Genomic DNA, 27520 nt, shown 5'->3' with positions numbered 1-27520 from the left:
AAGCATTATTTTTACATCGTTTTAAAGAGAAACTTCGAATTTTAAATAATGTTTTGAATGTCCAAATCTCATTTAAAAGATGATTTCTAAACTAAACTATTTTCAAAAAATAATTGAATTTCAAAGTAAGTTTTTTTAAAAAGGTTCTTGTTCTTTAAATTTGTTAAACCAAGTGATTTCAAAGTCATATTCCAATTCTCCAAATGGTATTTAAAATATTTCTTTTAGCAAATTGAATTTTCAGGTTTACTCAAGAATTGTAATATATATATATAAACTCCTCAATTTCTATTCGTTCCCCATGAGAGTTAAGCATCCTTTGATTTATGTTCTATTCGATATTGTGATCTTTGATATGCCTCTGTATTTGAAAAGAAATTGTTAGTATCAAGAAAATTATCCTATTCGTATAACTTTGCTTTGTGATATGTGACTCAAAATAAGTGTTTTAGAATTGATCAGATATATCAGATATATGGGTAAATCCGCTCACAGGATTGTATGTGAGGATATGTGATGTGTATATGTGAAACTGTGCTCTGATCAATTTTATGTATGTGATTTCAAATGATTTTAAGATGTGATTACATATGTATTAAGTGATTCATTAAATACTCTGTGGAATAATTATTTTGATATCATTGAATGAGTTTGTGAAAAAGTAAAATACTCGTGCTTTGCTTGACTCTATTCCGTTGTGTATTCTGCATAATTACTTACTGGATGTGTGGCTCACCCCATCAATTACAATTTTCAGATTAAAGTTTAGTTGGGGAACAAAACCTTTGGATTGCTTTGTAAGGTGCAAGGTAGAGCGTGGGAGTTTTAGGCGAAGTCAATAATACTTGAAGTCTTAAAAAATTATTAGTTATTTTTTTTTTAATTCCGTTTTAGATTTCACTGTATTTTGGAGATTATTCTAAATTCGTGGAGTTTGGATTTTTGTAAGAGGTTTTTAAGAGTATTGTTTCTTTGGAGTTTTAATTTATTTTGGATTAATTATGTTTAGTAAGTTATATAAGTTCAGCAAGTTAGTCATGTATCTAAATTCATGTTCCATGGATTTGGGTCGTGACAAAAGTGCTATGGTTTTAGCCCATTGGTGAATCTTGTGTACATGATAGAAAAACTGTTGTTTGGAGATTAAGGTTTGGTGTGTTGTTTTGAAAGAAAAAATTGTAATGTTGCATCTTTTATTTTTTTCCTTGTGAATAGTGAAATCACTGCAACTCCTTAAACCTAGGAAAATTGACGAATCACGTAAATATTGTCTTGTGTGATTGTTTTTCTTTGATGCATAATTTTTCTCTATTTTTCATTTCGCAAATCTGGGAATTTCGTGTATATTCCTTACATTTTTGTGCTTAGATGGCCTTGAAATTGAACTAGGATTTTTTTCTTTGTTGTTTCACAAAATGTTATTAATATTTTTTGTAATTTATTCAATTGATGGAAGCTTCAAATTAGACAACCACCCCGGAATTCGGAATCTACACAAACATTTAGTGTAAAGACCCTTCTAGAAAAAAGTCAAAGGTTGGTTTATATAGAAAAAAAGAGTAATTCTTAGGAATTTCCGGAGCACAGAGAATGATATCCTCTCATCTTACATTCATAATGGGGTCCACTCATTAATTTTATGATGGGGTCTATCATGAATCTGAGATGAGGAAATACCATTTTACTATACTCAAGGAGTATCTAAGTATTTTCCAAGAAAAAAGATGATAGAAAGTTTTTTTTTTGTTTTTTTGTTTTTTGAGAAGAAGGCCTATGAGGCTTTTGTATTAAGAAAAGAAGGCTAAATCAGCTTGAAAAGCAGAATAAAGAAGGTGGAGGAATATACTCCATCCACACAACATAGTTTGAAACATTTTTAACATGCCGAGCTAGGCTATAGGCAACCTTATTACCTTCTTTCTTTGTATGAAAGTAATGTAATTCATGAAAAAAAAACTAGTAAAGATTAAGCATCATCTATCAAAAAACCAAGAGGAGACAAGCATTGTGTAGCAACAGATATAGCTTGAACAGCTAATAATGAACAGCTAATAAAGAGTCCCCTTCCAACCTTGCACTAGTAATCCCAATCTCTGTAGCACATTCTAGTGCCCTGGTTGCTGCCAGAATTTCAATTTATGTTGCTTGATACAGACGTGGTAGCTGCTGAGAAAGTGATGCAATAGTTGAACCATGTAAGTCTCGAATAACAACACCAATGGCCGACTTATTCCTTGAATCGTAAGTGGCACCATCAACTCATAGTTGATTTTAGGCGAAAACACCATTTTGATCCCTACATTTTGAGGTCACAATCAATTTGGTCCCTACATTTTGGTAGCAGTCAATTTGGTCCTTACTATTTTCAACTTGCACTCAATTTAATTCCTACCGTTAACTCACTAACAGAAAATGCTTACATGACAAATTGTTTGTACAATTGGCATGCCTAATATTAAAATATTAAATTAGATGTTGATGGGTCTAAATTTGAGCTGTTGATACGGCCACGTCAGCATTTAAATGAAAAAAAAAAAAACCACATCAGCTTTTAATAATAATTTTTTTTGTACCAATTTTTTTGTTTTCTTTATTTATTCTTTTAATACTCTTACAATCTTTCTATTCAATACCGCAGTGATGTCTTTTTATATATTTTCATTCATTAATTAGTAGGAGTGGCAGCTACTACTAATTATGAAAAATATCTCGGTTTACCCTCTTTTGTGGGGAGAGGAAAAAAACAAGTTTCGGCTACATTAGGGAGAGGATTTGGCAGAAGATGCAAGGGTGGAAAGAAAGATTACTATCACAAGGTGGTAGAGAAGTGTTGATAAAAGCGGTCCTTCAAGCTATGCCCACTTTCACCATGGGATGCTTCAAACTCCCAAAAAGTCTATGCAAGGATATTGAATCTCTAATTCAGAAATTTTGGTGGGGCTAGAAGGGGGAAGCACGAAAAATTCATTGGGTGGGATGGAAAAAATTGTGCAAGTCAAAGAGCCACGGAGGGTTGGGATTTAAGGATATTGAACTCTTCAATATTGCTATGCTAGGCAAGCAAGTTTGGAGATTGATCCATAACAAAGACTCTCTCTTCTACAAGGTCTTTAAAGCCAAATATTTTCCCAATTGTTCAATTTTGGATGAGGGGGTGAAGGTGAATGGCTCATATGCTTGGCAAAGCATTCTAACTCCCAAAAAGTCTATGCAAGGATATTGAATCTCTAATTCAGAAATTTTGGTGGGGCTAGAAGGGGGAAGCACGAAAAATTCATTGGGTGGGATGGAAAAAATTGTGCAAGTCAAAGAGCCACGGAGGGTTGGGATTTAAGGATATTGAACTCTTCAATATTGCTATGCTAGGCAAGCAAGTTTGGAGATTGATCCATAACAAAGACTCTCTCTTCTACAAGGTCTTTAAAGCCAAATATTTTCCCAATTGTTCAATTTTGGATGAGGGGGTGAAGGTGAATGGCTCATATGCTTGGCAAAGCATTCTAAAAGCACGAGGGGTGGTGAGGATGGGGTCAAAATGGAGAATTGGAGATGGACAATTTGTCAGGATCTGTGGGGACAAGTGGCTACCTGACTTGTTCTCTAGCCGTGTGGTGTCACCGCAGAAAAACTTCCCCAACAATACTTGAGTTTGTGCTCTTATTGATGAGGAAAATAGATGCTGGATGGAGGATCGGATATGTGAGGAATTTCTGCCACATGAAGCTGAAGCAATCCTTAGCCTACCTTTGAGTTTCAATGGCAAAGAGGACAGGTTGATATGGGCTGAAACGACGAATGGTTATTACACCACTAAATCCGCATACCGACTTCTATTACAGGCAGCAAAGGCAGCGATTCCTGGCACTTCAAACTCAACGGCTCAGAAGTCTTTTTGGCAGGAGCTTTGGTCACTGAATGTGCCCAACAAAATTCATCATTTCTTGTGGCGTGCGGCCAATGACTCCCTTCCAACAAAAAAGAACCTGCAGAAGAGGAATATCATTCAAGACTCAACCTGTGAACGTTGTGGAGGTGGAATTGAAGATGGAATCCATGCAATATGGGGCTGCCAAATGATTAAACAAGTTTGGTGGGAACTGGAAAAGTGCAGAGAATTCTTGAACGAAAATTTTGCTAGTTTCCATGACTTGCTGCAAGGAATCCTCGCCCAGAAAATTCCAAACTTGGCTGAGCTATTTGCCTTTATTGGGTGGAGTATTTGGCATGAACGAAATGCAAGGAGGTTGGACTCACCTTCTCTGCCAATTGAGAAAATCTATAGAGATGCTGTGGAGTGCTTAAGAGAGTTTCATTCAGTCCAAGAAGAACCGAGAACCCAACTAACGGTGCACCATCCAACTCACTGGCTGCCACCATTGCCCTCAGTTCACAAGGTTAATTTTGATGGCACTACTTTTCTGGACATCGCCGCAGTAGGTCTGGGTATGGTTGTACATGATTCAGAGGGCTTGGTCATTGCAGCGCTATCGGAACGAATCCATTTACCTCCAACTGTGGTAGCTTTGGAAGTGTTGGCTTGCAGGAGATCCATCGTATTTGCAATTGAACTTGGGCTTCAGGATGTGGTTTTCGAAGGCGATTCAGAGGTTATCTTTAAACTCCTCACTGCAGAGCAGCCTTGCATGTTAGCATTTGGGCACATTATTGAAGAATCCCGCTCCCTAGCATCAACATTTAGGTCGGCTACTTTCACTCACACCAAGCGCCAGGGTAACAACATTGCAGACAAACTCGCTAAGCTAGCGAAGAATTTGTATGAACCACAAGTATGGTTAGAGGACATTCATCGTAATGTAACAGAGCTTGTAACTGCTGACAGAATTTTTCTGCATGTTTAATGACAAGTTCTTTCCGGTTTCTCAAAAAAAAAAAAAAAAAAAAAGGCATGTCCAGCAAATGCCAAAGGTGTTGATGATAGTTTACAGGATGTACTTCCCCTTCTCACATTGTGGTTCAACCATGGATCTACTGCTGAAGTTCAAATGGCTCTATAGAATTTCGTTTTTATTTTCTGAATATTATTATATTGATTTCTTGCAATTTCTTGCTAATCAAACAGAATTTCATTCTAATTCTTTTCTTGCAATTTCTAGATAATCAAACACTAATATAGTCCAACAATTTCAAATCAACACAGATCACATTGTTTCTAAATTCTAACCTTCTATTTGGCTTTCGATCACAGTGAATGTTATACCATCAATCAAGAAAGATCAAATAAATTCCATAAATTTTAGCCTTAATCTCCAAATTCAAACTAAAACCCAGACTCAGATTTACTAAACCCATATTCAGTGTTCACCACATCCCAACCGCCTAACACCACAGATCCACCACAGAGCCCGAACCATGGCCACAGATCGACCACAACTCCTCTAATTCGGATTTTCTCGTTTCAAGCCTGACTCGTAAGGATCTAGCCTCACATTGTTGCTGCACTGCATATGAACTCGTTCTAGATGTTGTAATCGACGAGAGTACATTCCGATTGCTTTCCGGCGAAGATTAAATGCTGTTTATTAGGGGATGACTTCTTCATCTTGGATCTTGGCCTCAATTGTATCGGAGCTTTCCACCTCCAAATGGATGGTATTTTCCGGTTAGGACTTTCACAAAGATTAGCTTTAACAGAAAAGGGATGGATCTTTGTAAGAGAAAGAGTGAGAGATTTTGATCAGAGAATGGTGGAAGAAGACGTAGTTGATTCAATGGAGATGAAAGGGAGTGGCTTGGTGGATCTGGGTTTGGAACAAAAGCTTAACCATTGACAGAGATGAAAAAGACAAAAAAAAAACAAAAAACAAAACAAAAGATTCATACGTCTTTTTCAACACTCGATTTCCAAGTGCAATTTCTCAGAGCAAAATCGAGTTCTCTGCACTCTATTTGTTAGATACCAAAATAGTTTCAAAACCTTGGCTAACTAATAAAATAGTTTGGCTTTTATAGTTATTTTGGAAAAAAAACCGAAAAAGAAAAAAATAAAGAGAAGGAAAAAATTTGGTACAAAAAAAATACTATATATTATTAAAAGCTGATGTGGTATTTTTTTTTTCATTTAAGCACTGATGTGGCCATATTAACCACTCAAATTTAGACACATTAGCATCTAATTTAATATATTTTAATATTAGACATGCCAACTATATAAACTGCAAACAGTAAGTATTTTCTGTTAGTGAGTTAACGGTAGGGACTAAATTGAGTGAAAGTTGAAAATAGTGGGAACCAAATTGATTGCTACCAAAATGTAGAGATCAAATTGATTGTAACTCCAAAATGTAGGGAACAAAATGGTATTTTTGCCTTGATTTTATACAAATCAATAGGAGGAGGCTGCTAGGATACAAGAGAACGTTGCTGTTAGGAACGTTACTGTAAAGTTGTGATTTACAAATATGTATTTTGTTGGCTTTTATTCCGTGCCAAATTTGATTGTAAATTTTATTCAATCTTTTGTACCCTGTATTTGTTGTGGGAATTTATTGTAAGGATTGTGTGATAGTGAGAGAGAGTGTGAAGACTCAAGCTATTGAAGATTGAAGAGTTTTCGCGGGTATATCGCGACTAAGCATCCCGCGAAAGGAAGCATGTGCCTTGCACATGACTGGAATGCGAAGAGTCAGGCCAGATGGAGACAGCTGTGTCTTACGAGTATCTTGCGGGTAAGGTCTTCCCATGAGACACCCGCGAGACATTCTGTTCTGCCAGCCTGTCCAGTCTGATACATACTTTCTGTGCCTACACTATTTATACACACATTACCCACAAATGTAAGAGAGAGCTTCAGAGAGAAAACCCTAGCTAAAACACTTGAGAGTTAGAAATTGTTCATCCAACAATTCTCTACACATTTGTTTGTGAAATTTCCTCATCTCCTACCTCTCCATTTCCATACCATTGAGAGGTCAATAGCCCAAACACTTACCACATCTTTTGAGAGTGTCCAGTGAGGTTTTGGTGCTGCTAGGAAACATTGGAAGAAGCCAAGGATGGCAGATGCAACATGAAGCTTGTTGCGGGATTCGGAGAGCTAGACAAGACACGGTTCCGAGAAGCCTTGTTGGAGTAGGAGCTTGGAGGGCTTAGGTACAAAGGGTAGATTAGGCTTGGAGGGTCTCTTGCTTACCCATGTATCCTAACTGATTGTTTAGTGGATCGATTTCCGCTTGGAGGGCGACGGAGAGGTTTTTCGTCGAGTTCTTCGGTTTCCTCTTTGATAACACGTCTCGGTGTTATCTGTGTTTGCATCTCTCTTCCCTACTCTTGTTCATTTCATTTTACTACTGTGTTGCTTTAAATATGGATTAGAGTAGCTCTCGTGTTTGTATGCTTGTGTTTACACTATTCCGCACTTAGTATTAAATTAGTATAAAATCAACCAAGTCGTAATTTGAATTGGGGGTCTAAACAAGCTCTTGTGTTTTCACACATTTCGAGCTTTCAGTTACTGTGGTAAGTTCACACATGGCTGGGCTGCACGGTACTCATTGTACTTGATTGTTGAGACATGAGAAATTTCCGAGAGCATGCAATTGGGCTGATCGAGTCTGACTTCGACTTCGCAGCTCCATCTTTTTTCTTTTATAATCATTATTTACTGGACTGCTTGAGGGCTTGGGAACCCTTGGATTGTTAGAGATCTCCTTTCTTTATGGAAGGAGGAGATTCTCAATATCTTGTTTCTAATGGAAACAAAGCTTACTAGAATGGGTTCGAGTTAAACTAATGTATCAACATGCCTTTACTGTTAGTAGAATATGTCTTGGCGGTGGCTTGGCTCTCTTGTGGGATAATCATCTAGATCTTATTTCCTATTCCTAGCATCACCACTTTAAACTTCAAGAATTGTTTTAGATAGGGATGGCCATATCCATTGGGTAATGGATATCCTACCCTACCTGATCCAAATGTTTTGGGTAATACTTGGTTCTTCACGGGTAGAACCTAAATAGGTAGGGTATGGATATTACCCGAATAGTTCGAGTAGGGTATGGATATTATCCATACCCGACCCGTATATATAAAAAAAAAAAAAAACCTAAGTCTCTCACTTTCACTCCCTGACTCTCTCTCTCTCACTTGAGCCTCCATCCTCACCATCACTCTCTCTGTTTCTCTCACCTGAGCCTCCATGGCCCAGTACCTTGAACTCATCACTCCGATCACCAGCACCACTTCTACGATGGTCTTCTCCATCTTCGAACTAACTCTCTCAACCTCGAAATCTCTCTCTAATCCTTGCTGAGAGGATCTGAACTTTCTCTCTATCTCGCTGGCGCCACCATGGCCTGCATGCGCATGATCTCCAACTCCCAAAGCCCCGTGTGGAACGAGCGCTTCAAGATCCCCCTTGCACACTCGACCTCCGAAGTCAAATTCTACGTCAAAGACAACAACATGTTCGGCGCTGATTTAATTGGCGTCGCTACTGTCTCCGCTCGCCGAATCCTTTTCGGCGAAACCATCAGTGAATGGCTGCTGATACTCAACTCACTCGGCAAGCCTTCGAAACCGGACGCATCGCTCCTACTTGAAATGAGGTTCACGAAATGCGAGGACAATCCGATATACTGATGCGGCATCACGACCAATCCGGACCATTTCGGAGTTCGAAACTCCTACTTCCCGGTTCGGAAAGGCGGGTCGGTCACGCTCTACCAAGACGCGCATGTGCTGGAGTCGCTTGTGGTTAGTTTTTAAGTTAAAATGTTTTTGGATTTTAAAAAGAAAAAATTAAATGGGTTTCAGTTAAAGTATGGATATCCATGGATAATAAATCTAGGTAAGAATTGGGTATGGATAATAATAGATATTGGTATCCGGGTATTCATGGGCAAACATTTCGGGTAGGGTATGGGTATACCCGATCCATGGCCATCCCCTTTTAGATTTTGCGGGTCTATGCTCTTGGTTTCTCTCCTCTATGTTGCTAAGGAAAAGAATCCAGTTGCATTTGCTATTGCTATTTATGTGATGGAATGTGTTGATGTGTTTGGCTTGAAAATCTGTCTGTTTTTTCTACCTTATCAAAGTATCAAACGATGTACTTCACTTTTAAATCAATAAAGATTTCTATCTTTTGATCCCAAAAAAAAAAAAAAAAAGTTTTCTACCAAAACAAACAATAACAAAATGTGTGTGAGAGAGAGAGAGAGAGAGATTGCCAAATAAAGGGGAAGGGATGACAGACGATTGTGCATCTGTGTGAAGTTTACTAGCACTCCCACATGCTAGTATTAATCATTTAATAATTTTACCATCTTTTTTGAACATTATACTCAACTTTAATTTTGGCTTCTCATTTTCTGCAAGCAGCACTATCATATACAGTTGGCTTTCCTGCTAACTATACTGTATAATATAAACATTGCTATAAGATGGATTTTTCTTTTATATTTTGATCTAGGATCTAAGGATGCGTCTTGAATATTAGGTAAAGGTGGCACTATTGCACCAAGGATTAGAGCTTCTGCGGTTACAACTATCTTCAGCCTGGCTTTATAAATCTGAATGTGGATATCCTTTTTGGTACACCCCACAAAGCAAATGTTTCCGTATGCACGAGTGCTTCTGGATTTGTTCAGGCAAGATAGGTAGCTGCAGAGTTACAGAACATGAATAACACGTGATTGATACTGTGGTAAGTTGTTTTCCTCATCTGACGTGGCAAGGGAGAAATGAGGATCCTGGTGCATAGAGTAATGAATACAATTAATCAAAATTTTAATTTTGAATGGAATAAATGTGAACGGCTTGCTAACTAAATACAATGAGCATATAAATGGTGTAATATGCAAGATGCAAAGAAGTTCTAAAGCGCTTCTTGAGGCTTGCAAAAGAAACATTTCCTAGAACTTAAATTCCAAGATGATCCAATAATATAATTATGCTGAACTTTTTCTTTTCAAGTTCTTGCAATTATAAGTTATCATGGATGTAAATATGAACATAGTTTCCAAAGTGAAAAAAAAAAAAAGTCTGTACGAGCTCTCAGTATGCCTAAATAGGTAAGAAATGCCAGAAGTGTGAAAAAATGGAAATACAAAAGAAAGGATATAGTAGACACATGCCTCAAGGCCAATGATGCAACTAAATTAACTTTAGAAGCAATCTATCAACCATAAGCTGTATTTGGGTTGTTGTAAGACCTACTCAACTACCATTCCCAAACGTACTGTTTTCTATTTATAATAAAATAATAATAATAAAGCATAATTCCAACAAAAAAAATATTCTGAACTACCTATTGGCTAGTTTTAACATTGGTAAGAATATGCTCAATTAGCTTTTATCCAATAGCAATTTTGGATAAATATTTTTTTTCATAGAGTATAAATTGATATTAGCTTTAACTCTCCACAATGATCGCTGAAGTAAATAGAAATAGTTTGCTTAGCACTAACGGAGTCTTTGAATGCTCAAAGATTATTGTGTCAAATCAAACTACTTATAAGGACAATATGTCAGAACATATAATGTTGGATGCAACTTCTGTGTTATTGCCCTCTCTATTTTGTTTATTTATATTTTGTCAACCCACCATGCCTGCCTCAAATGCAGGGGCAGGGGGTGGGGCCAGCACGTGTGCACAGGTGTTTGGGCATCAGTGGGCTGAATTTCACATGTGATGGTTGTCACAAGTTCATAGTCATTAGATGTGATTTGAACTTTAAAGCCACATTTTTCTATTTTGCAGAGGTCAATTGCTTTTTAGGAGACTTTTAAAAAGTAGTGCTAATGACAATAGAGTTTCTAAATTTATAAGAGCAGCATGAATTTTTAAGATAGAGCATTATATATTTTGTTGAAGATCCAGGACTCAAAAGGTTTGTGATTTTGAAAACCATGAATGCTTGAAGTTTGTGCTTCATCAAAGTGATAGAAGTGCACCCCTAAAGATATGGTTAAAATTGTGATAGTAAAAGTCAATCCCCACAGCTTAACCAGGTGTAGTCAAAGCATTAAAAAATAGGACTAAAGTACATTTTTGACCCTTAAAGTTTGGGGTTGCTTTCTTTGGCCTTTCATGTTTGATTTATTTTTCTATTTGGTCATTTAGCTTTCAAAATTTTTGTTTTTTATGAAAGGCCAAACAGAAAACTAAATCAAACATAAATGGCAAAGATGAAAATTTTGAAACGTAAAGAGCCAAAATGAAAACAATCTCAAATTTTAAAGGTTAAAAGTATACTTTAGTAAATCAGATACAGCACTAACCTGAAGGTTTCTTCGACGCTGGATGGCAGTGAATGCTCTAACCATGATGTAGATTGGCAAAAGAATCCCAATGGTCCTCAACATGAGTAACTGCAATACAAAGAAAACTACTTTAGATATTTATTTTTCACCATTAGAGAATTAGCATCCAGGGATGCAAAAAAGTTCTATTTTGCATCTTCAAAAACCTACTTTATCTATTTTACCATCTTATTTTACAATTCCTCCAACATCCCAGTTTCTATTTTTACATCCAACTCATTAAAATAATATAAAGCATACAAATATAAAAAAAAAAAATATATATATATATATATATCTCTTCCATTCCTCTCTTTCCTCTCTTTCTGTCTTTATCTCTCCGGTCTATCTCTATCTCCCAAGCAAACCAATACAACCACCACACATGCCCAGCAAGGTAGCAACCACCACCACCACCACCACCAGCACAGCAAGGCAGCAACCACCACCACCACCACCAAGGCAGAAACCACCAAAAAAAAAAAAAACCAATCACCAAGCACAACCACCACCCAAATGCAAAACCACCACTGATTCAACACCGATTCAGCACTGATTCAAACAAACAAATAGCCACCAATTCAAATAGACAAACACACCCACCGATTCATCATTTCATCAAACAAACACCAACAGCAACCTTCACCGATCTAGCCACTGATTCAAACAGACAAACACCAACACCAACACCAACCATCACCAATCCAGCCACCAAGAAACCACAAACCCAGAAACGATTTGAAGCGCGCTCCACCTAGAAACTCAAAAATTCCAAACGAAACCCAAAATTAAACCAACAACCCTTCAATCTTCAGTTTGGGGATAGAGCAATACAGTGAAGAGGAAAAAAAACACCAACTTGTTCCATCACCGATCTAGCCACCGAGAAACTACAAACCTAGAAACAAGGAGGAAGCACGCTCCACCGAGAAACCCAAAAATTCCAAAAGAAACCCAAAATTAAACCAACAACCCTTGATTCTTCAGTTTGGGGATAGAGCAATACAGTGAAGAGGAAAAAAAAAATCATTGGAAAAGAGAGTGATTGAGCATGGGCAATGGAGCTTCTGTAGTTAGGAGAGAGATGAAGAAGAGAGTGATTGAGATGAAGAGAATGAGTGAGAAGAGGAGAGTGTAGTCTGTGAATTTGTACCTTGTAGAGAAAATGAGGAGAGAGAAGGTTCTCATTTTCTATTAATATAATAATATTATTTTTACAACCAAGTGAACAGTAGGTTCTATATATAAGAACCTATTGTTCATAGGTTGCAAAATTTTTAAGAACCCATACCCAGATGTTGGACGATTTTTGATGTTTTGGATGTAAAATAGCAACTGGGGGGTGGGTGTTTACACCCCCCAATGCTAGTGCTCTTACAGATTGCATCTTTTCTCATAAAACTAAATAGTCTTAACCAGCTATACCGTGAACAATGTTAATGAGTATTCTCCAGCTCCACTGATTATGATCGGTAGACTATGACGTAAAACCAGAAGAACCAAAAACTGCAAATAAAAGATAAAACCAACCTGGTTATTAAGATGAAAATATCTTTGTCAGCCTAAAACTATCATAATAATACAAGAAAAACAAAAATCAAGCCTTGGTCCCAAAACTTTGATTGGTATAATGGAAAGTAAAATTCATAGTGTATATATATATGTAATTCTTTTTTTTTTTTTGAGAAGAAGTTTTGTAACATATTAAAAGTATCAAAAATGACCAATTATTGGAATTTACTTGAAAGAGAATTATTTAACATCAACAAATTAATATAATATGAAACTGAAAGTCAGAAGACTATAACTTGTCTGTACAAGGCTACAAAGCTTGATCAATAAGCCTGTGGATAAATCATACCAACAAAGCATCTGTTTATTTAGCAGCTAAGGTTGACTATCCAAAAGAGTAATCTGTTTAATCACCTCAGTTTAAAGTGGCTATTGGCTATAAACCATCCATGTGACAGAGTTCATCTTGTACTTTCTCCATAATTTTGTTATCATTATTAAAGTTGTTCAACTTCAATGTTGTTGGTATCATATATTTCACAATTCTCCAGTTGCTTTGATATAAGATATTTGCTCGAAAAACTTTTTTCCAGGAACATTCTACACAAAATAATATGTACCCCAATGTGTTCCAATGAGAAATAATAAACGGAAGGATGTAGATGTCTAATTTTTGTTGGAACAAAGACAACCGACCATAGATCTGAAGTCTTTCCAATGTTTTATCACTACATGACTAACAAAAAAACAACCAGCTAACTTTTAAACCATGCCTGCACAGGAGAGAGAGAGAGAGAGAGAGAGAGAGAGAGAGATTACAATTATAGCAACTAAACGGCAGCATATTAGGCTCCTTGAAGTGGGAGATGAATACTCATCAAAGTCATTGTCCAGAAATTCACGATCAGTAGCAACCATAGCTATAAATTGAGGGTTGTTCAGGTCCCTTCTGGAAATCTCCCAATTTCCCCTGAGATAAGTACCACAAGAGATTATATTATTATTATTATTATTATTATTATCATTATGGTAAAAGCAAAAAATCCAAGTTATGCTGCCCAACACAAAATTGAAAATATCAGCTAAAAGATATGTTCATACAGGTGAAGGATACCTGAAGTTGATTGGACTACCAGCATAGTGAAACGGAGGAGGTGCTGCATAACCCGGCTTAAATTGCTGCAGAATCAGACAAGTTCAAGCAAGAAAAAATTAGTGACCATTTCTTCTAACTTAATCATTTACATAAAAAGGGTTCACATAATTGCAATCAGAAACAAGCTTATAAAAAAAAAAGGCAAACCTGGAGGCAGATCTCACAGGTAGTGTCTCCCTTCTCATTGCACCATCTTTGTACACATTTACGGTGAGCATACTACAAAATTATGAAAAATTAGCAGGAAACTAGTCATTCATTTGAAACCACCTTAAATTAGCAGGAACACTTAAATGCCAGAAAAGAAGGGAGAATAAAGACCATCTAGTGACATTAGTGATCCACATCTCCCTCAAACACCAAAATAACCTCATCTGACTATTCACAGCATCATCCAGGATAAACCTCCGTTATTATGTGCCAAAATCCAAGGATTACTAGTGTACCAATGCTCACACAAAGGCATAGTAAAGCTTGAAGATTATTACAAGAAATCCTTTTCCAGAGTATGGCATCCCAATCAATTCTTTAGTGAGTTTGGTTGCTTGATGATCAATTAAATACCAAATCACCAAAGATAATTTCATGCATGGTGTAACATAGTTGAAAAGAACTCATCTTGATATTTACAATTGTTCAGCCAGACAATTCACCAACAACCATGGAACCGGCTTACTGCCACATTTTATTAAAGATGAAGGTTCATTGATAGGAAAAGCAGTCACACTTGCTTCATTGGAGAAGTTAAGAAGTGGGCAGAACTCCTTGCAAGAAATTGCCACAAACATATCCCATGATATAGAGAAACCAAAAGAGAAAAATGCATGATATGGTTTCTCTTTTGGAAGTAGCTTCCACATTTTCCAGAAGTAAATACACACAAATTGGTATAATTAAAGTCCAATTTAATTTCTTAAATGTTAATATACTGTAACATGCTAGTAAGTCAGACACTTACAAACATAATAATGGAAATCTTTAGTCAAACTCGTAACCTTAGATTAGACTTAAAACTTTTTTTTTTTTTGGTTTGAGTATCATCTCCAGCCAAGTTTCTCATTGGTGCTATATGTTTCTATTTTTGGTCTGGCTTCCAGTTTCTCTAATAGACTTCTGCCTAGAACATCACTAAAATCTTCAAACTAATAGGGAAAAAACCTAATAATTATGCCATACATTTGGAAGGTCTGAAACAGGGTTAGTAACCCATTTCATGAAGCAGAGTGCATAATTTGGAGGTTAATATTAGGAGTTACCTACAAAATAAATTCCAAAATGTATTTAACAGTTGGAAACCAACGTATAAATAAGCATTTTTGTCATCATGCACAACTTATTTAGCTTTTTGCTGAAAGTGAGCTAAAATATACTTTTACTTTGAAAAAAATAATAAAAAGTGAGGTTTTAAAAAGCTGAACATAAAAGCTAAAAAGCAAAAAACTAGCTTATAAAATAGTCCTAAACATAAGAACAAAAAAGACTAGTTAGGTTTTATTTATCTGGGAATTTTTTAATATGACCAGAGGTATTATAAAGATCTTTATAAATGCAACCAATATAATTTCCAATGGCCCATTCTCAAATTTTCAATTAAAGGAGTAATTGCCAAATTAAGCTACTAACTGACCTTCAAGCTACCACAGCAAGAACAGGGTGTCTCCATGTTTGACTCTTCATCCTCATCATGGCAAATCTTACACTCTACCAATTTACTTGGAGATAAACTGGTTTTGAAATCGATCCTGTGGGAAGAACTTGAATAATCTTTGCTTGCTGAGGGCATGGCTTGCTGCAACAGTTTTTCACTCTCAATAGCAGCTTCAAGAGTAGATTCAGTGAGTAACCGATCCATCAATAATACAAAGTGATCCCCCATCCTTCAAATCACCAACCAAAAAAAAAAAAAAAATTATTATTATTATTATTAAAAGATTTATAAGCTAAAATCCCAGTCAACCATGGGTTCAGTCTCATTATCCTTCACCAAAGTCTAAGAAATTTAGTTCCATCAATCGCACTGCATACCATTATAGAAATAATTACAAAAACCAGAGAAACAATTATGAAAAATACCTTTGTTGCAGTCAAATCATGATAGGAATCTGCAATAAATAAAACCCTTATTGTCAAATGAAAAGAAAAAACACAAAGGTTCAGCTAGTAAACCAGATGATATTCCTCTAGGTGCTGAAGGAAATGTAGGAGAATATAAGGAAAAAACAAATCATAAATACTAAATTTTCCATTATTTTGCACGGAACAGGTTCAATAAATTATTTCTTCTCTGTTTTAGAACTGAAACAACTAGAAACCTATGGATTCTAATGATTTTCTTTATATTTCCTGTATTTTCCAACAACCAAAAGATAGACAAAAAATGAATTACCAAATAATACAAAAAAAATAAACAAGCATATATCAGAACATTAAGAAGCCAACTAACACATGTGAGTAGAGTGCGTATGGTACGGAAAGAGTAATTAAAACTCAGAAGAAACCCAATAAAGGAGCCATGGTCACCAGTCAAAAGAGTACTACCGGAGCTGCATCAAAGTAAATAATGGACCATTAAAGCACTCAAGAAAAATATGGAATTTAAAGTTTAAAAACAACAAAACAGAGGGAAAACAATGATTTAACAAGTGGAGGTACCTTTAATCTAAAATGGGAAGCTCTAGTAGATAGCTCTTTGAAAGATAAAAAAAAAATATTAAAAAAAAAACACCTAGGAGCAAAAAGCTACAATTTTTTTATTTATTATTTTTTTATTTATTTTTTTTTTTGAGTAAGAGACAAAGATTTGAGAAAAAAAAAAAAAAGTAAGACGAAAGTGAGAGCACACCCAAATTAGAAATGCAACTTCTGAGAAGTTACACAGACTATGGACCACAATGAAATTGTGTAAAACCAGAAAGACAATAAAAACTAAAAACAACCCAGAGTATGTATTTATATATATATATATATATATATTTTCTTTATTCCAAAAAAAGGAAAGGACCAAGATGGCAGCAAAACCCAGATCAGACACAAAACCCCAAGAACTTCAAAATGCAGAGAGAGAGAGAGTAGTTGTAAAAGGTGTCATCTTGTATGAATAAAAGAAGAAGCTTTAAACAAAAATAAGTATATGATGACAGCCATGTGAGAGAGACTACACGAAAGAGAAAGAGAAAAAAGAGAGAGAGGCTTACAAGAATGGAAATAGGATCTTCTGCAAGAGAAGAAAGCAGCAATCTTTTCCTTGCTTCCCTTCTTCTATTTGCTGAAACGAAGCAAGAGATTGAGTGTCCTTGTTTATAACATCAACAACAACAATCACAAACAATGAAACCAACCCACCAAAGCAAACCCAAATAATAATAATATTATTAGTATTACTACTTCTCAAAACTAAAAACAAACATTTCTAAAGATTAACAACAACAACACAGATTTTTTTTTTCTTTCTCTTTCTCTTAGTACGGCTCTGTGTGTGTGAGACACAGAGAGAGAGAGAGAGAGGTTCACTATTAACGGCTAAAAGGCTAAGACCATTACCACCACGACCGCCACGATTACTCTCACTTTTACCGCTTTTCCCGCTCCCAATTTATCGTATTATATCGCGATACTTTGATTTTATATGATGAGCTGTATTTTTTGCCTTTTTGGGTGATTATTTAGTAATTTTGATTATCGAGTATAACTCAAATACAATATCTTAAACTCAGGGCCGGACCTATAGGGGCCCAAAGGGGCCTGGGCTCCCCTGTCCTTATGTGTAAAAATAAAATAATAGGTATAAGCCCAAATATCATCTTAAACTTTAAGAGTGATTTAGAGCCTGTTTGGATAAGCCTTTTTCATCACTCAATTTCCGTCACTCAATTTTCATCACTCATCACTCATTTTTTCACACTTAATTGGTAACATCACTTTTATTTTCATCACTCAATTTTTTCACACTATTCATGGGTCCCACACCTGTCAGCAGTACAATTTTTTTTTTTTTTAGTACCCATCTCATCGAAGCTAATATATATATTATATATTATATATAACACTGAACGGCTAACCCAGGAAAGAAAAAAAAAAAGAACAACGCCAACCCAGGAAAAAAAAAAAAAAAAAAAACCGGAACAGCCAACCCAGGAAAGAAAAAGAAAAAAAAAAAAAGAGAACAACAGCCAACCCAGGAAAAGAAAAGAAAGAAAAAAAAAAAAGAACAACGCCAACCCAGAAAAAAAAAAAAAGTCGAAAGGTGGTCAAAAGTTGCGGCTGTGGGTCCCTTATGTGTGTTTAATTACAATATTGCCATTGAGTTATGAGTTATGGAAACTGAAAACAGCCAAAAGTTGTTTTCAGTTTCCATAACTCATAACTCAAAAATCAGAGAATTGAGTGATGGAAACAGAGTTATGGAAACAGAGTTATTGTTTGCCAAACAAACTTTTTACTATGGGTCCTACCATTTTTGAGTTATGAGTTATGGAAACAGAGAATTGAGTTATCAAAAAACTCAATCCAAACAGCCTCTTAGGGGTTGTTTGGATGGCCTGTTTCCGTAACTCAATTCTCATTTTTCATAACTCATAACTCAAAAATGGTAGAATCCATAGCAAAAAGGTTGTTTGGGAAGTCCATAACTCTGTTTCCATCACTCAATTTTCTGATTTTTAAGTTATGAGTTATGAAAACTGAAAATACATCCATAACTCATAACTCAATGACAATATTGTAATTAAACACACATAGGGATTCACAAACAGTACTTAGCTGCACCTTTTGACTCTTTTTTTTTTCCCTTTCTTCTCTTGGGTTGGCTATTCAGTTTTTTTTTTTTTTTTTTTTTCCACTAGGTTCGGTGAGTTTGGGTACTAAAGAAAAAACAAAAAAAAAAAAGCTGCACTTGGTGATAGGTATGGGGCCCACAAATAGTGTGAAAAATATTGAGTGATGGGAAGTGAGTGATGGTGCTAAACAAACATGGTATTTTAGAGTGATGAGTGATGAGTGACAGAAATTGAGTGACAAAAAAAAAGCATCCAAACATGGGCTTCTTACTAGCCCCTCTTTAGAATTTTGGAAAAAAAATAACTTTAGACCTCAAATAATTTCACACTTTCAACACAAAGAGAAAATTTTGATATAAAGAACCCAGAATCAAAAATAAAATTTGGCCATTCTTTGAGTTGTTGACCCATAGCTCCTCCAAAATAAGCAATAAAATAATTTTAATAAATTCAAACAATCACAAAAGGATAAATAGAAAAAATAAACCCAAATTTTTTCTATTTAGGACTCTTAAATCAAGAGATTCAAGACTCCTCCTAATAAAATGGAAAAAAACTCATCTTTATATATATATATATATATATATATATATATATATATAAATCAAACAAACAATCCCATCCTTCACCCATCACCGCTTGCTGCAAAGAGCTCCATCAAGTTGAAGATCTGACCAGCCAACCAAGGACGATCAACATAAATCTAGCCTCTAGGCCCTCCACGGCTCCACTGTTGTATTTATCTCTCTTTCAATCCCTTTCTCTATTTGTATATTCAAAATATGTTCACTTTAAGTTTAAGACTCAGATGCTCTTTTTTTTAGTAAAGTGATGGAAAACTATAGTAACTTATAAAATAGTAATATAAAATAGGATTGTTAATTATATTATTATTTTATTGATTGATATTTTTCATTGATGAATATAGGTTGATATGTTGATACGTGTAGTTCAATCAAGCAAAATAAGATCACAGTGTAGTACTGTAGAGGACTAGTAGCTATATTGTTAACTTGTGAGTGATCATCAATTTGCTTTATGTTCAATGTAATTTTTATGTCTACATTACAATTTCAATGTAAACTTACATGATAGACATACAAAAAGTAATAAATATTGTACATATTTGTAAAAAAAAATGGTAATATTGTATATTTTTTACAAATGTATACAATATTTGCCACTTTTAAAATTTTTATGTATACAATATAAATTTATATTATATTGTACAATGTAAAAGAAGAATTTTCCCATATTTTAAATTAATAATAGTGTTTCTATAATAACTAGCTTTAAACCTGTGCAACACGCAGGATCATTTTATGTATGAATGAGCTTACTTTCAGTATAAACTTAGTTCTCATGCTTCCACAGCATGCATTCAAGTATATATGTTCCATCTATAATTTGTTTTGTTGAAATAATTTTCCTCCTTTTTTGTTTGTTTTTGGATATGAATTTTTTCAAAAGATAAGAGGTGAAAACGATAACCTGTGTATAGCTATAAAAATGGTTTCATCAGAAGTAATAAAGTTATAAGAATTTGATATCATTATGTTTCTTTAAAAAAGAAGGGAAGAGAGGAGAAGAATTTGAAAGAAAAATTTAGATTGTTAGATCTATATATCTAAACCATGGCATACAATTTCAGAAAACAACCTGTTTTAACTTATCATATTTCTTGGGTAAAACTCCATAGTGTTCCATTAAGCAACGGAGCATGCATTCAACTACTCAAAATATTTTCTCAAAAAAAAAAAAAAAAAAAAAACCTCAATAGATGATGAGAAGAAAACAATAGCCTATTTGACATCACTACATTATAGTCATGATACAAATTCTTACGCAAAATTCAATAATTATAAGGAAAATTTTGATGCATTCAAGTAGATATATAACTAATCCAAACAGCCACAATACAATTATATACACCATATTGACTTGGTCGAAAAATTAAAATAACTAAAAACATAGTGATCAAAGATAAAAAAAGTACCCTTTCCAAGGTCTCCAATTTGTTTCATAGCAATAGACACAACAAAATTACTAATAAAACATGAATATTCAAACAAAATTTAACCTTTTGCATGTTTAATTAGTTCTGTCTCTCTCTTACAAAGAAGCTGAAAAAAATATAACTATAAAAAATAAATGTTTCCTTAGTTTCTTTTATATATAAAGTGTGTGAGGACACCATTTTTGTTGATACAAATTTAATATTATGCTTTATGTTCATTGTAAGTAGGTTACTCAGTACATATCTGCCAAGAGGGACGTAGTAGCCTCTACATTTGTGAGAATGTCCTTGCAAATCAGAATAGGAAATTGCTATTAACATACAAAATGCAATTAATCCACCACTTTCAAGCTGCAAATTCACTCTCAAACTTTGATTTTGACATTAAATCCTGAGTTTGGCATCAAGATGAAGCTGTAAATGAAGAAAAGAAAAAGTTCAATATTGTTTACCCAATAAAGAAGAAAAAAGAAGCCTAAAGCTGGGAAAATGTTAGGACATATGTGATTCACTTGTTAGGAATATATGTTACTATTTTATGTAATAGGCTTATCTTTTAACAAAATGCACTTTACTTGTATTTGGGTAGATCTAAGATGTGTTTAATACTTCAAGAAATTGTGTTTCAGGATCAAGTGTTGAAGACATGCAAGTTTGTCCGAGATTCAAGCTGAAGAAGTGTTGTTCATTAAAGCTCGACAACACCTTGATAGACAGCTATCTGTCGAGCTTTATGAAAAACAGAATTCCAGTTCTGTTTTGACTCTAATCCGATTTTATGTGTTTGGGCTTTCTTTTCTTCTAACCTTATACATATAAAAGGATTATTTTAAGGGTCGTCAAAGTGTTCACAAGTTGCACAAGCTTTAAGAATAGTTTGTTCAAGCAAATTGTGACTGAAGACAAAGTTTCGCCCTTGTTCATCTCTTTTGAAGAAGTTGCTGCGTATGTGCACCTTAGGATTTTGTGACCAAACATCTTCTTGATCTTTATTGTACGGATGAACTGAAGAACTTTGCAGCCAACAATCTTCTCTAGTTGGTGATTGAAGTTGCGTACTAGGATCCACGCAATTCACGTACCTGGAAGCCATGCATCAAAAAGGGAAATTGTCACTATAGAACAAGTCCAATTGGGTATTGGGGTAAGGGTTCAACTGTAGATTAGTATAAGGTACTAAGATTCCTTTACTTGTAACTGCTTGTTTTGATAATAGTGGAATTTCAGGAGTGGTGACCTGAAAATCACCTGGTGGGATTTTTGCCGTTAGGTTTTCCCTATTTGTAAACAAATTACTGTGTTATTTATTTTCCGCTGCATAATTAGTTTATTGGTGATTTGTTTGTGCTACCATGCGTTTGCATGTTAATTAACTTAATTAATTCACTTGACTAAACTAATTAGTTAATTTATCACAAGGGGTCAATTCGTTTTTGGCCTATCAGAAAACAATTCCAAAGGATAGATTAAGCAATCTACATAATTCATTGAAATAATCCAATATTAAATCCTAATTTATGGTCAAGGGCAGATTTCTTCTTGGCATTCTCTATTCTTTAAAAAGACTTTTGAGAGAGGGCTTAGTTTTTTGTTCTTTTGAGTCAAAGTAGTGTAAACCTCATTCAAAACTCTAATGTGATTCTTATTGACAACAATAATCAAACACATTCAAGGCAATTCATCAAATGATAAAACACCCAACTCACATTTGCACCAAATCTAAGCTGCCTAACTCACTGGCTTGATGAAAGAAAGTCCAAAACCTCAGTTGAAATTTTTTTACAACAAAGAGGCAAGTACTTTTAGCTGGAAAAAAAAGAAAAAAAATGGAAATCTAAAACTCTTCCTGAAAGTTCAATAAGTGTATAAAACACTATGAACGTTTAGACCCCCAATTTACATAATACCAATTCAAGTTTACTATCAAACAATTAATGTGCGAAATATGAACATAAGCTTAGTACAGAACTGATAAACTATCTAAACCAAATAAAATCACATCCACAACAGAAATTAAATGGAAAAGATTAAGGGAAGAGAGATGCAAACACAAGGACAACATTCGATGTATTATCGAAGAGGAAACCGAAGCCCTTGGCGTAAAACTTCTCCGTCGCCCTCCAAGTGGTAAACAATTCACTAAAGAATGTAGTTGGGATACATGAACAGCAGAAGACCCTCCAAGCCTAATCTACCCAATGTATCTAAGCCCTCCAAGCTCCTACTCCAACGAGATTACGCCGAACCTATTTCTTCTTTAGCTTACTGGATTCCACTACTTGACCATAGCATCAACCAATATGAAATTGGTCCATTCTTAACTGCTTCCCAAACACCAAATGGCCTTCTCACAGATATAGGTATGGTGAGAAAAAGTTTTGGTAATGTAGCTCTTAAGGATTTGACAATGGAGAGGAAGAGAGTAGAGGAATTTGAAGAGTCTCTATGTGAAGATTGTGGATGAATCAATCTTATTTTTCTCTAGGGTTTCTCTCTTAAAATTCTCTCTGGAAGCTCTTTGAATATCGTGGGTATAAGGGTATATATATAGTAGGGTGAGAAGGAATGTGAAAAGTCAGTTTTTCCCAAATAGGATGGTCTGGCAACTTGACCTCGCGACTCGGCTGAGTTGTGAGTTCAAGCCGCGAGCTAACGGCCTGGCCAGCCTGGGACTTTTGTCTTATAGTGCAACAGCTGGCATGACTCTTCAGCTCCCCTGCATGCTCTGCACGTGTGCCAACTTTGGCAGCTTGCCAGTCGCGAGTCACCCGCGAGTCAAGCCGCGAGTCTCTACATCCTTGCACAATCTTGAGCATTTCTTCACATTCTCTCACTCACTACCCTTACATGATTCCCACCTAAATACAGGTTACTAATTGCTAAAATACAAGCAAATTTGACACGGAATAAAGCCAAAAGGATGATTGATAAAATTCAACCTTACAATCTCCCCCTTTGGCTATTCCGTGACAAAACCCTAAAACAAACTCTAAACTTAATATGTGAGTTGGGAACAGTTGAAAAAAACTCACTCACACCTAACTCTAGAATCTGATAAGCTCTTAAATCATATGAACAAGAATCTTCTGAAACATAACAACACAGTATCATCATTGTATGCAGAAAAACTTATAATTGCATATGAGACAAGCCCAATGCGATCAAGCAAAAATGGAATGAGAAATAAACCATGGCTTGACCAAACAGGCAATCACTATAAAATAGTGACCACAATGCTCATTCACACTTGGAATGAACATCCGGACATACAAGCCAATAAGTTCAATGCAGATCACTTGGATGCCCAACACTTAACCAATGCACAATACATAAAATATATGCATCTAGGAACAAAATCCTACAAGGGCACAAGAGTGAGAATATTTAAAGAAAATGTATAACATTTATCTAGAAGTATTAGACAGCAAAACAAAAAAGGCTGCATAAGCAAGGTACAAACCATAAAAGCCTACAAATCATGAAAACAAACCCTAAAAGCTTACAAAAGTAACTTGGGCACAAACTACCATAAAGAAGTTCCATAAAATACTGAAATAGCATAAGCTAATAAGAAGCAAAAAGTTAAACAAAAAAATTGAACGTAGGCCTGCTTGCTGAAATCTCCCCCTTTGATAGTCTTCTCCCCCATTGATCAAGCTATTTCTCCCCTTTTTATTGTTCTCCCCCTATTAACATCATCTCCCCCTTTTTGTCATGGAATAGCTAGGCCATATCCTCTTCTAGTTTCCTCTGAATCTGATCCAATTGAGCTTGTAGGGAGGTGAATTGCATATCCCACCGAATGCTGTGATGATTTAGGATAGATGTGAGTCCGGACATCTTGGTGCTCAACTTGTGGACAAGTGTCACAATGTTGTCGAGTTTGTCGTCAAAGGAGAATGAGCTGGAGCGCGAACCACTGGGAGATGTGCAAGTTTCTGATTTGACTTTCTTCCGACTATGACCAATGCTAGTGTTGAATGTACGTATAGTGATTGGACTCGGTTTTGTGCAGGGAGAGTTATCATCTGTTGGCCGAATCCTTTTGAGCTTCAAAATTCTAGAAATGAGACAGCAAAATGGAACGCATATCCTTGACTCAGTTTGTAGAACCGTTTTGCATAGAATGTGAAAGATATGAGCACAGATGTCAATTTCTACATCAGAGATTAGGTCATGAAGAAACAGGGCACAGATGTCCAAGGTTCATATACCCTGTGTTGGACAAGGGGTACAGGTTGAAAGTTCAAAAACGTGTATAAACACCCTTGAACGTTTAGACCCCCAAATACAAAATAACCAATTCAAGCTTTATGACAAACAACTAGTGTGCGGAAAATGAACATAAGCTATAAACAGAATTGGAAATCAATCTAAGCCAATTATAAATCACATCTACAGCAGAAAATAAAAGGCAAAGATAAAGGGAAGAGAGATGCAAACACAAGGACAACACGCGATGTGTTATCGAAGAGGAAACCGAAGCCCTCGGCGTAAAACCTCTCCGCCGCCCTCCAAGCGGTCAATAATCCACTAGAAAATGTAGTTGGGATACATGAACAGCAATAGACCCTCCAAGCCTAATCTACCCGATGTACCTAAGCCTTCCAAGTTTCTTGCTCCAATGAGGTTGCGCCGAACCTTTTTCTTTTCTAGCTTACCGGATTCCGCTACTAGACCGTAGCACCCGCCATCCTTGGCATCCTCCAATGCTTCCCAAACCTCCAAAAACACTTAACACTCTAAATTGGTGTAGGTAGTGTTTGGATAGAAATCTCCTCTCAATAGGTATGACAATGAGAGAGGGAATGAGAAGAGACTACAAATGTTTCTCTCTAAGAATGAGTAGCACTCTCTAATTGGGTGGGTGTTTTGAAGAAACCTCTCTTAGGGATTTTCTTTCTGAATAGCCACACCTATCTTGTGGGAATGAGGGGTATTTATAATGGTATGAGAATGGAATGCGAAGAGTCAGTTTTTCCAAAAATAGGGCTGGCTGGCGACTTGACCTCGCGACTTGACTGAGTCGCGAGTTCAAGTCGCGAGCTAACTTAATGGCCAGTCTGGATTTTTGTCGTGTAGTGCTCCAGGTGGCGTGACTGTTCAGCTCCCCTGCATGCTCTGCACGTGAGCAATTTTTGGCGGCTTGCAAGCCGCGAGACACCCGCGAGTCCTAGCCGCGAATCTCTGCTTCACTGCACTGTCTTGAGCATTTCTTCACACTCTCACACATACTACCCTTACATGATTCCCACCTAAATACAGGGTTTCTAAGTGCTGTATTACAAGCAAATTTGTCATGGAATAAAGCCAACACATGGTTTATTAAATTCAACCTTACACAGGTTGTGAAACATGACTATTGTCAGCACTCTCAATTTTGGAGGAAGAGAGGAAACACTGACGGAGTTTCCATTTGATGAGAATTCCAAGTCTTGTCCAAGACCATCCCGAAGAAGTTCCTCATCTAGATATAGATCATCATAAACCGGTGAGTTCTTGAGCATTGGCCTGTTTATGTGAAGAATCTCTGCCAAATATGCAGGAAAGACTAAGAAACTTTTCCTTCTAACCCAGCACTTGAGTTCTCCGCCTTCCACAATTGCATTGGCATAAAATTCTTTTACCAAATTCTCATAAGCGTCATCAATGTCAGAGAGAAGATAATTCCAATCCTTGTGGGCAAACCATTTTGGGATGTTGATGTCAAAAAGTGACAATTGATTAACAACCCTCTCAAGTAATGGTGTAGCATCTTTGAAGTAATTTTCATGAGTCTGAAAGGCTGCATAGGATTTGAACTTGTTGGGGTTGAATGCTCCTGATGATGAACGAGTCCTTTTTGTTCTAGGTGAGAGGTCATCAACATTAATGACAGGTTCCTTCCCTTTGCTGCTACCTCCTTTCACAGTTACTCTCTTAAATGGAGACATTATCACTCTGCATCATATTTCATCAAAAAGAACAAAAGAAACCCCATAATACCACAAACATTATTAGCAATGGGTTAGTTCAAAAACAAGGATAATGATGAAAACCCTAGAAACTTGAGATAAAGTTCCTAAACAAGACAATGAGTGTTTGTGTGTCACTAATGACCTAATATTAACTCAAGACAGAGTAGATCAGTAAATAACCACCAAAAATCACACAATGATTTCACCAGAATATCAGATACCCATGTACAATCAAGTGATATACAAATATCAGTAGAAAAAACACAATCCAAGAGGAAAATGCAGAAGATGAGAAAGATAAAGAATAAGAGACAGAAACCCAAACCTTTCCTTGAAAAATGGGAGAGTGGTGACAAATTAGTTGAAACTGATGTGTGTGAGCACGATGGTGTTGAAGAAGAATAGTCACCGGATGCGAGGGAAGGGAAGGAAATGAAAACCCTTTTTGAAACCAGTATAGAAAAAGAATCTTCCTGTGCAACACACGCGATTTTCGCAACTGAAACAAGTTGCGTGCAAGTCGCCAGGACCAGCCGCCAGAACACTTGAAAGAAAACTTTTGAACAAATTTTTTAAATGTTTTTTGCGACTGGAAGTTTCACTCGCGAAAGAATCGCAAACTGAGCCGCAAAAATCTTTGTGTACTTCTCGCGACTGGACCTTCTACCCGCGAACAAGTCGCCAACTTGAGCTACGAAAAACATGAAATTCCAAATTTTTGAAAAATATTCTAAGTCTTTTTCACGACTGAAGCATTTACCCGCCAATGAGTCGCCAGTGAGTCGCGAAAAATCTCTGTGATGGACTCGTGACTCGGGCATGCGACTGGTTCTACCCATGA

General features: G+C 36.0%; 1 protein-coding gene across 6 annotated transcripts; it reads right to left on the bottom strand.

Annotated features, from left to right (window-relative positions):
- Positions 1 to 9225: 9225 nt before the first annotated feature.
- Positions 9226 to 17516, bottom strand: LOC115975740. 6 transcript variants are annotated; one of them, XM_031096648.1, is made up of 11 exons: positions 17471 to 17516; positions 17125 to 17195; positions 16374 to 16473; positions 16004 to 16032; positions 15558 to 15807; positions 14078 to 14149; positions 13889 to 13953; positions 13594 to 13744; positions 12688 to 12768; positions 11242 to 11331; positions 9226 to 9710 (listed from the first exon to the last, which is right to left on the bottom strand). In XM_031096648.1, exons 5-11 carry the CDS (start codon positions 15804 to 15806, stop codon positions 9630 to 9632), a joined length of 789 nt encoding a protein of 262 aa, XP_030952508.1. In that variant the 5' UTR covers position 15807; positions 16004 to 16032; positions 16374 to 16473; positions 17125 to 17195; positions 17471 to 17516; the 3' UTR covers positions 9226 to 9629. The 6 variants fall into 6 exon arrangements, with proteins under 6 accessions (XP_030952508.1, XP_030952509.1, XP_030952510.1 ...); XM_031096649.1 differs by lacking the exon at positions 16374 to 16473; XM_031096650.1 differs by lacking the exon at positions 17471 to 17516 and having other exon boundaries at positions 16469 to 16473; positions 17125 to 17435.
- Positions 17517 to 27520: the final 10004 nt, after the last annotated feature.

Source organism: Quercus lobata, chromosome 2 (assembly GCF_001633185.2).
Source record: "Quercus lobata isolate SW786 chromosome 2, ValleyOak3.0 Primary Assembly, whole genome shotgun sequence".
NCBI classification, from domain to species: domain Eukaryota; kingdom Viridiplantae; phylum Streptophyta; class Magnoliopsida; order Fagales; family Fagaceae; genus Quercus; species Quercus lobata.
This window is presented reverse-complemented; position numbering and strand designations above follow the sequence as displayed.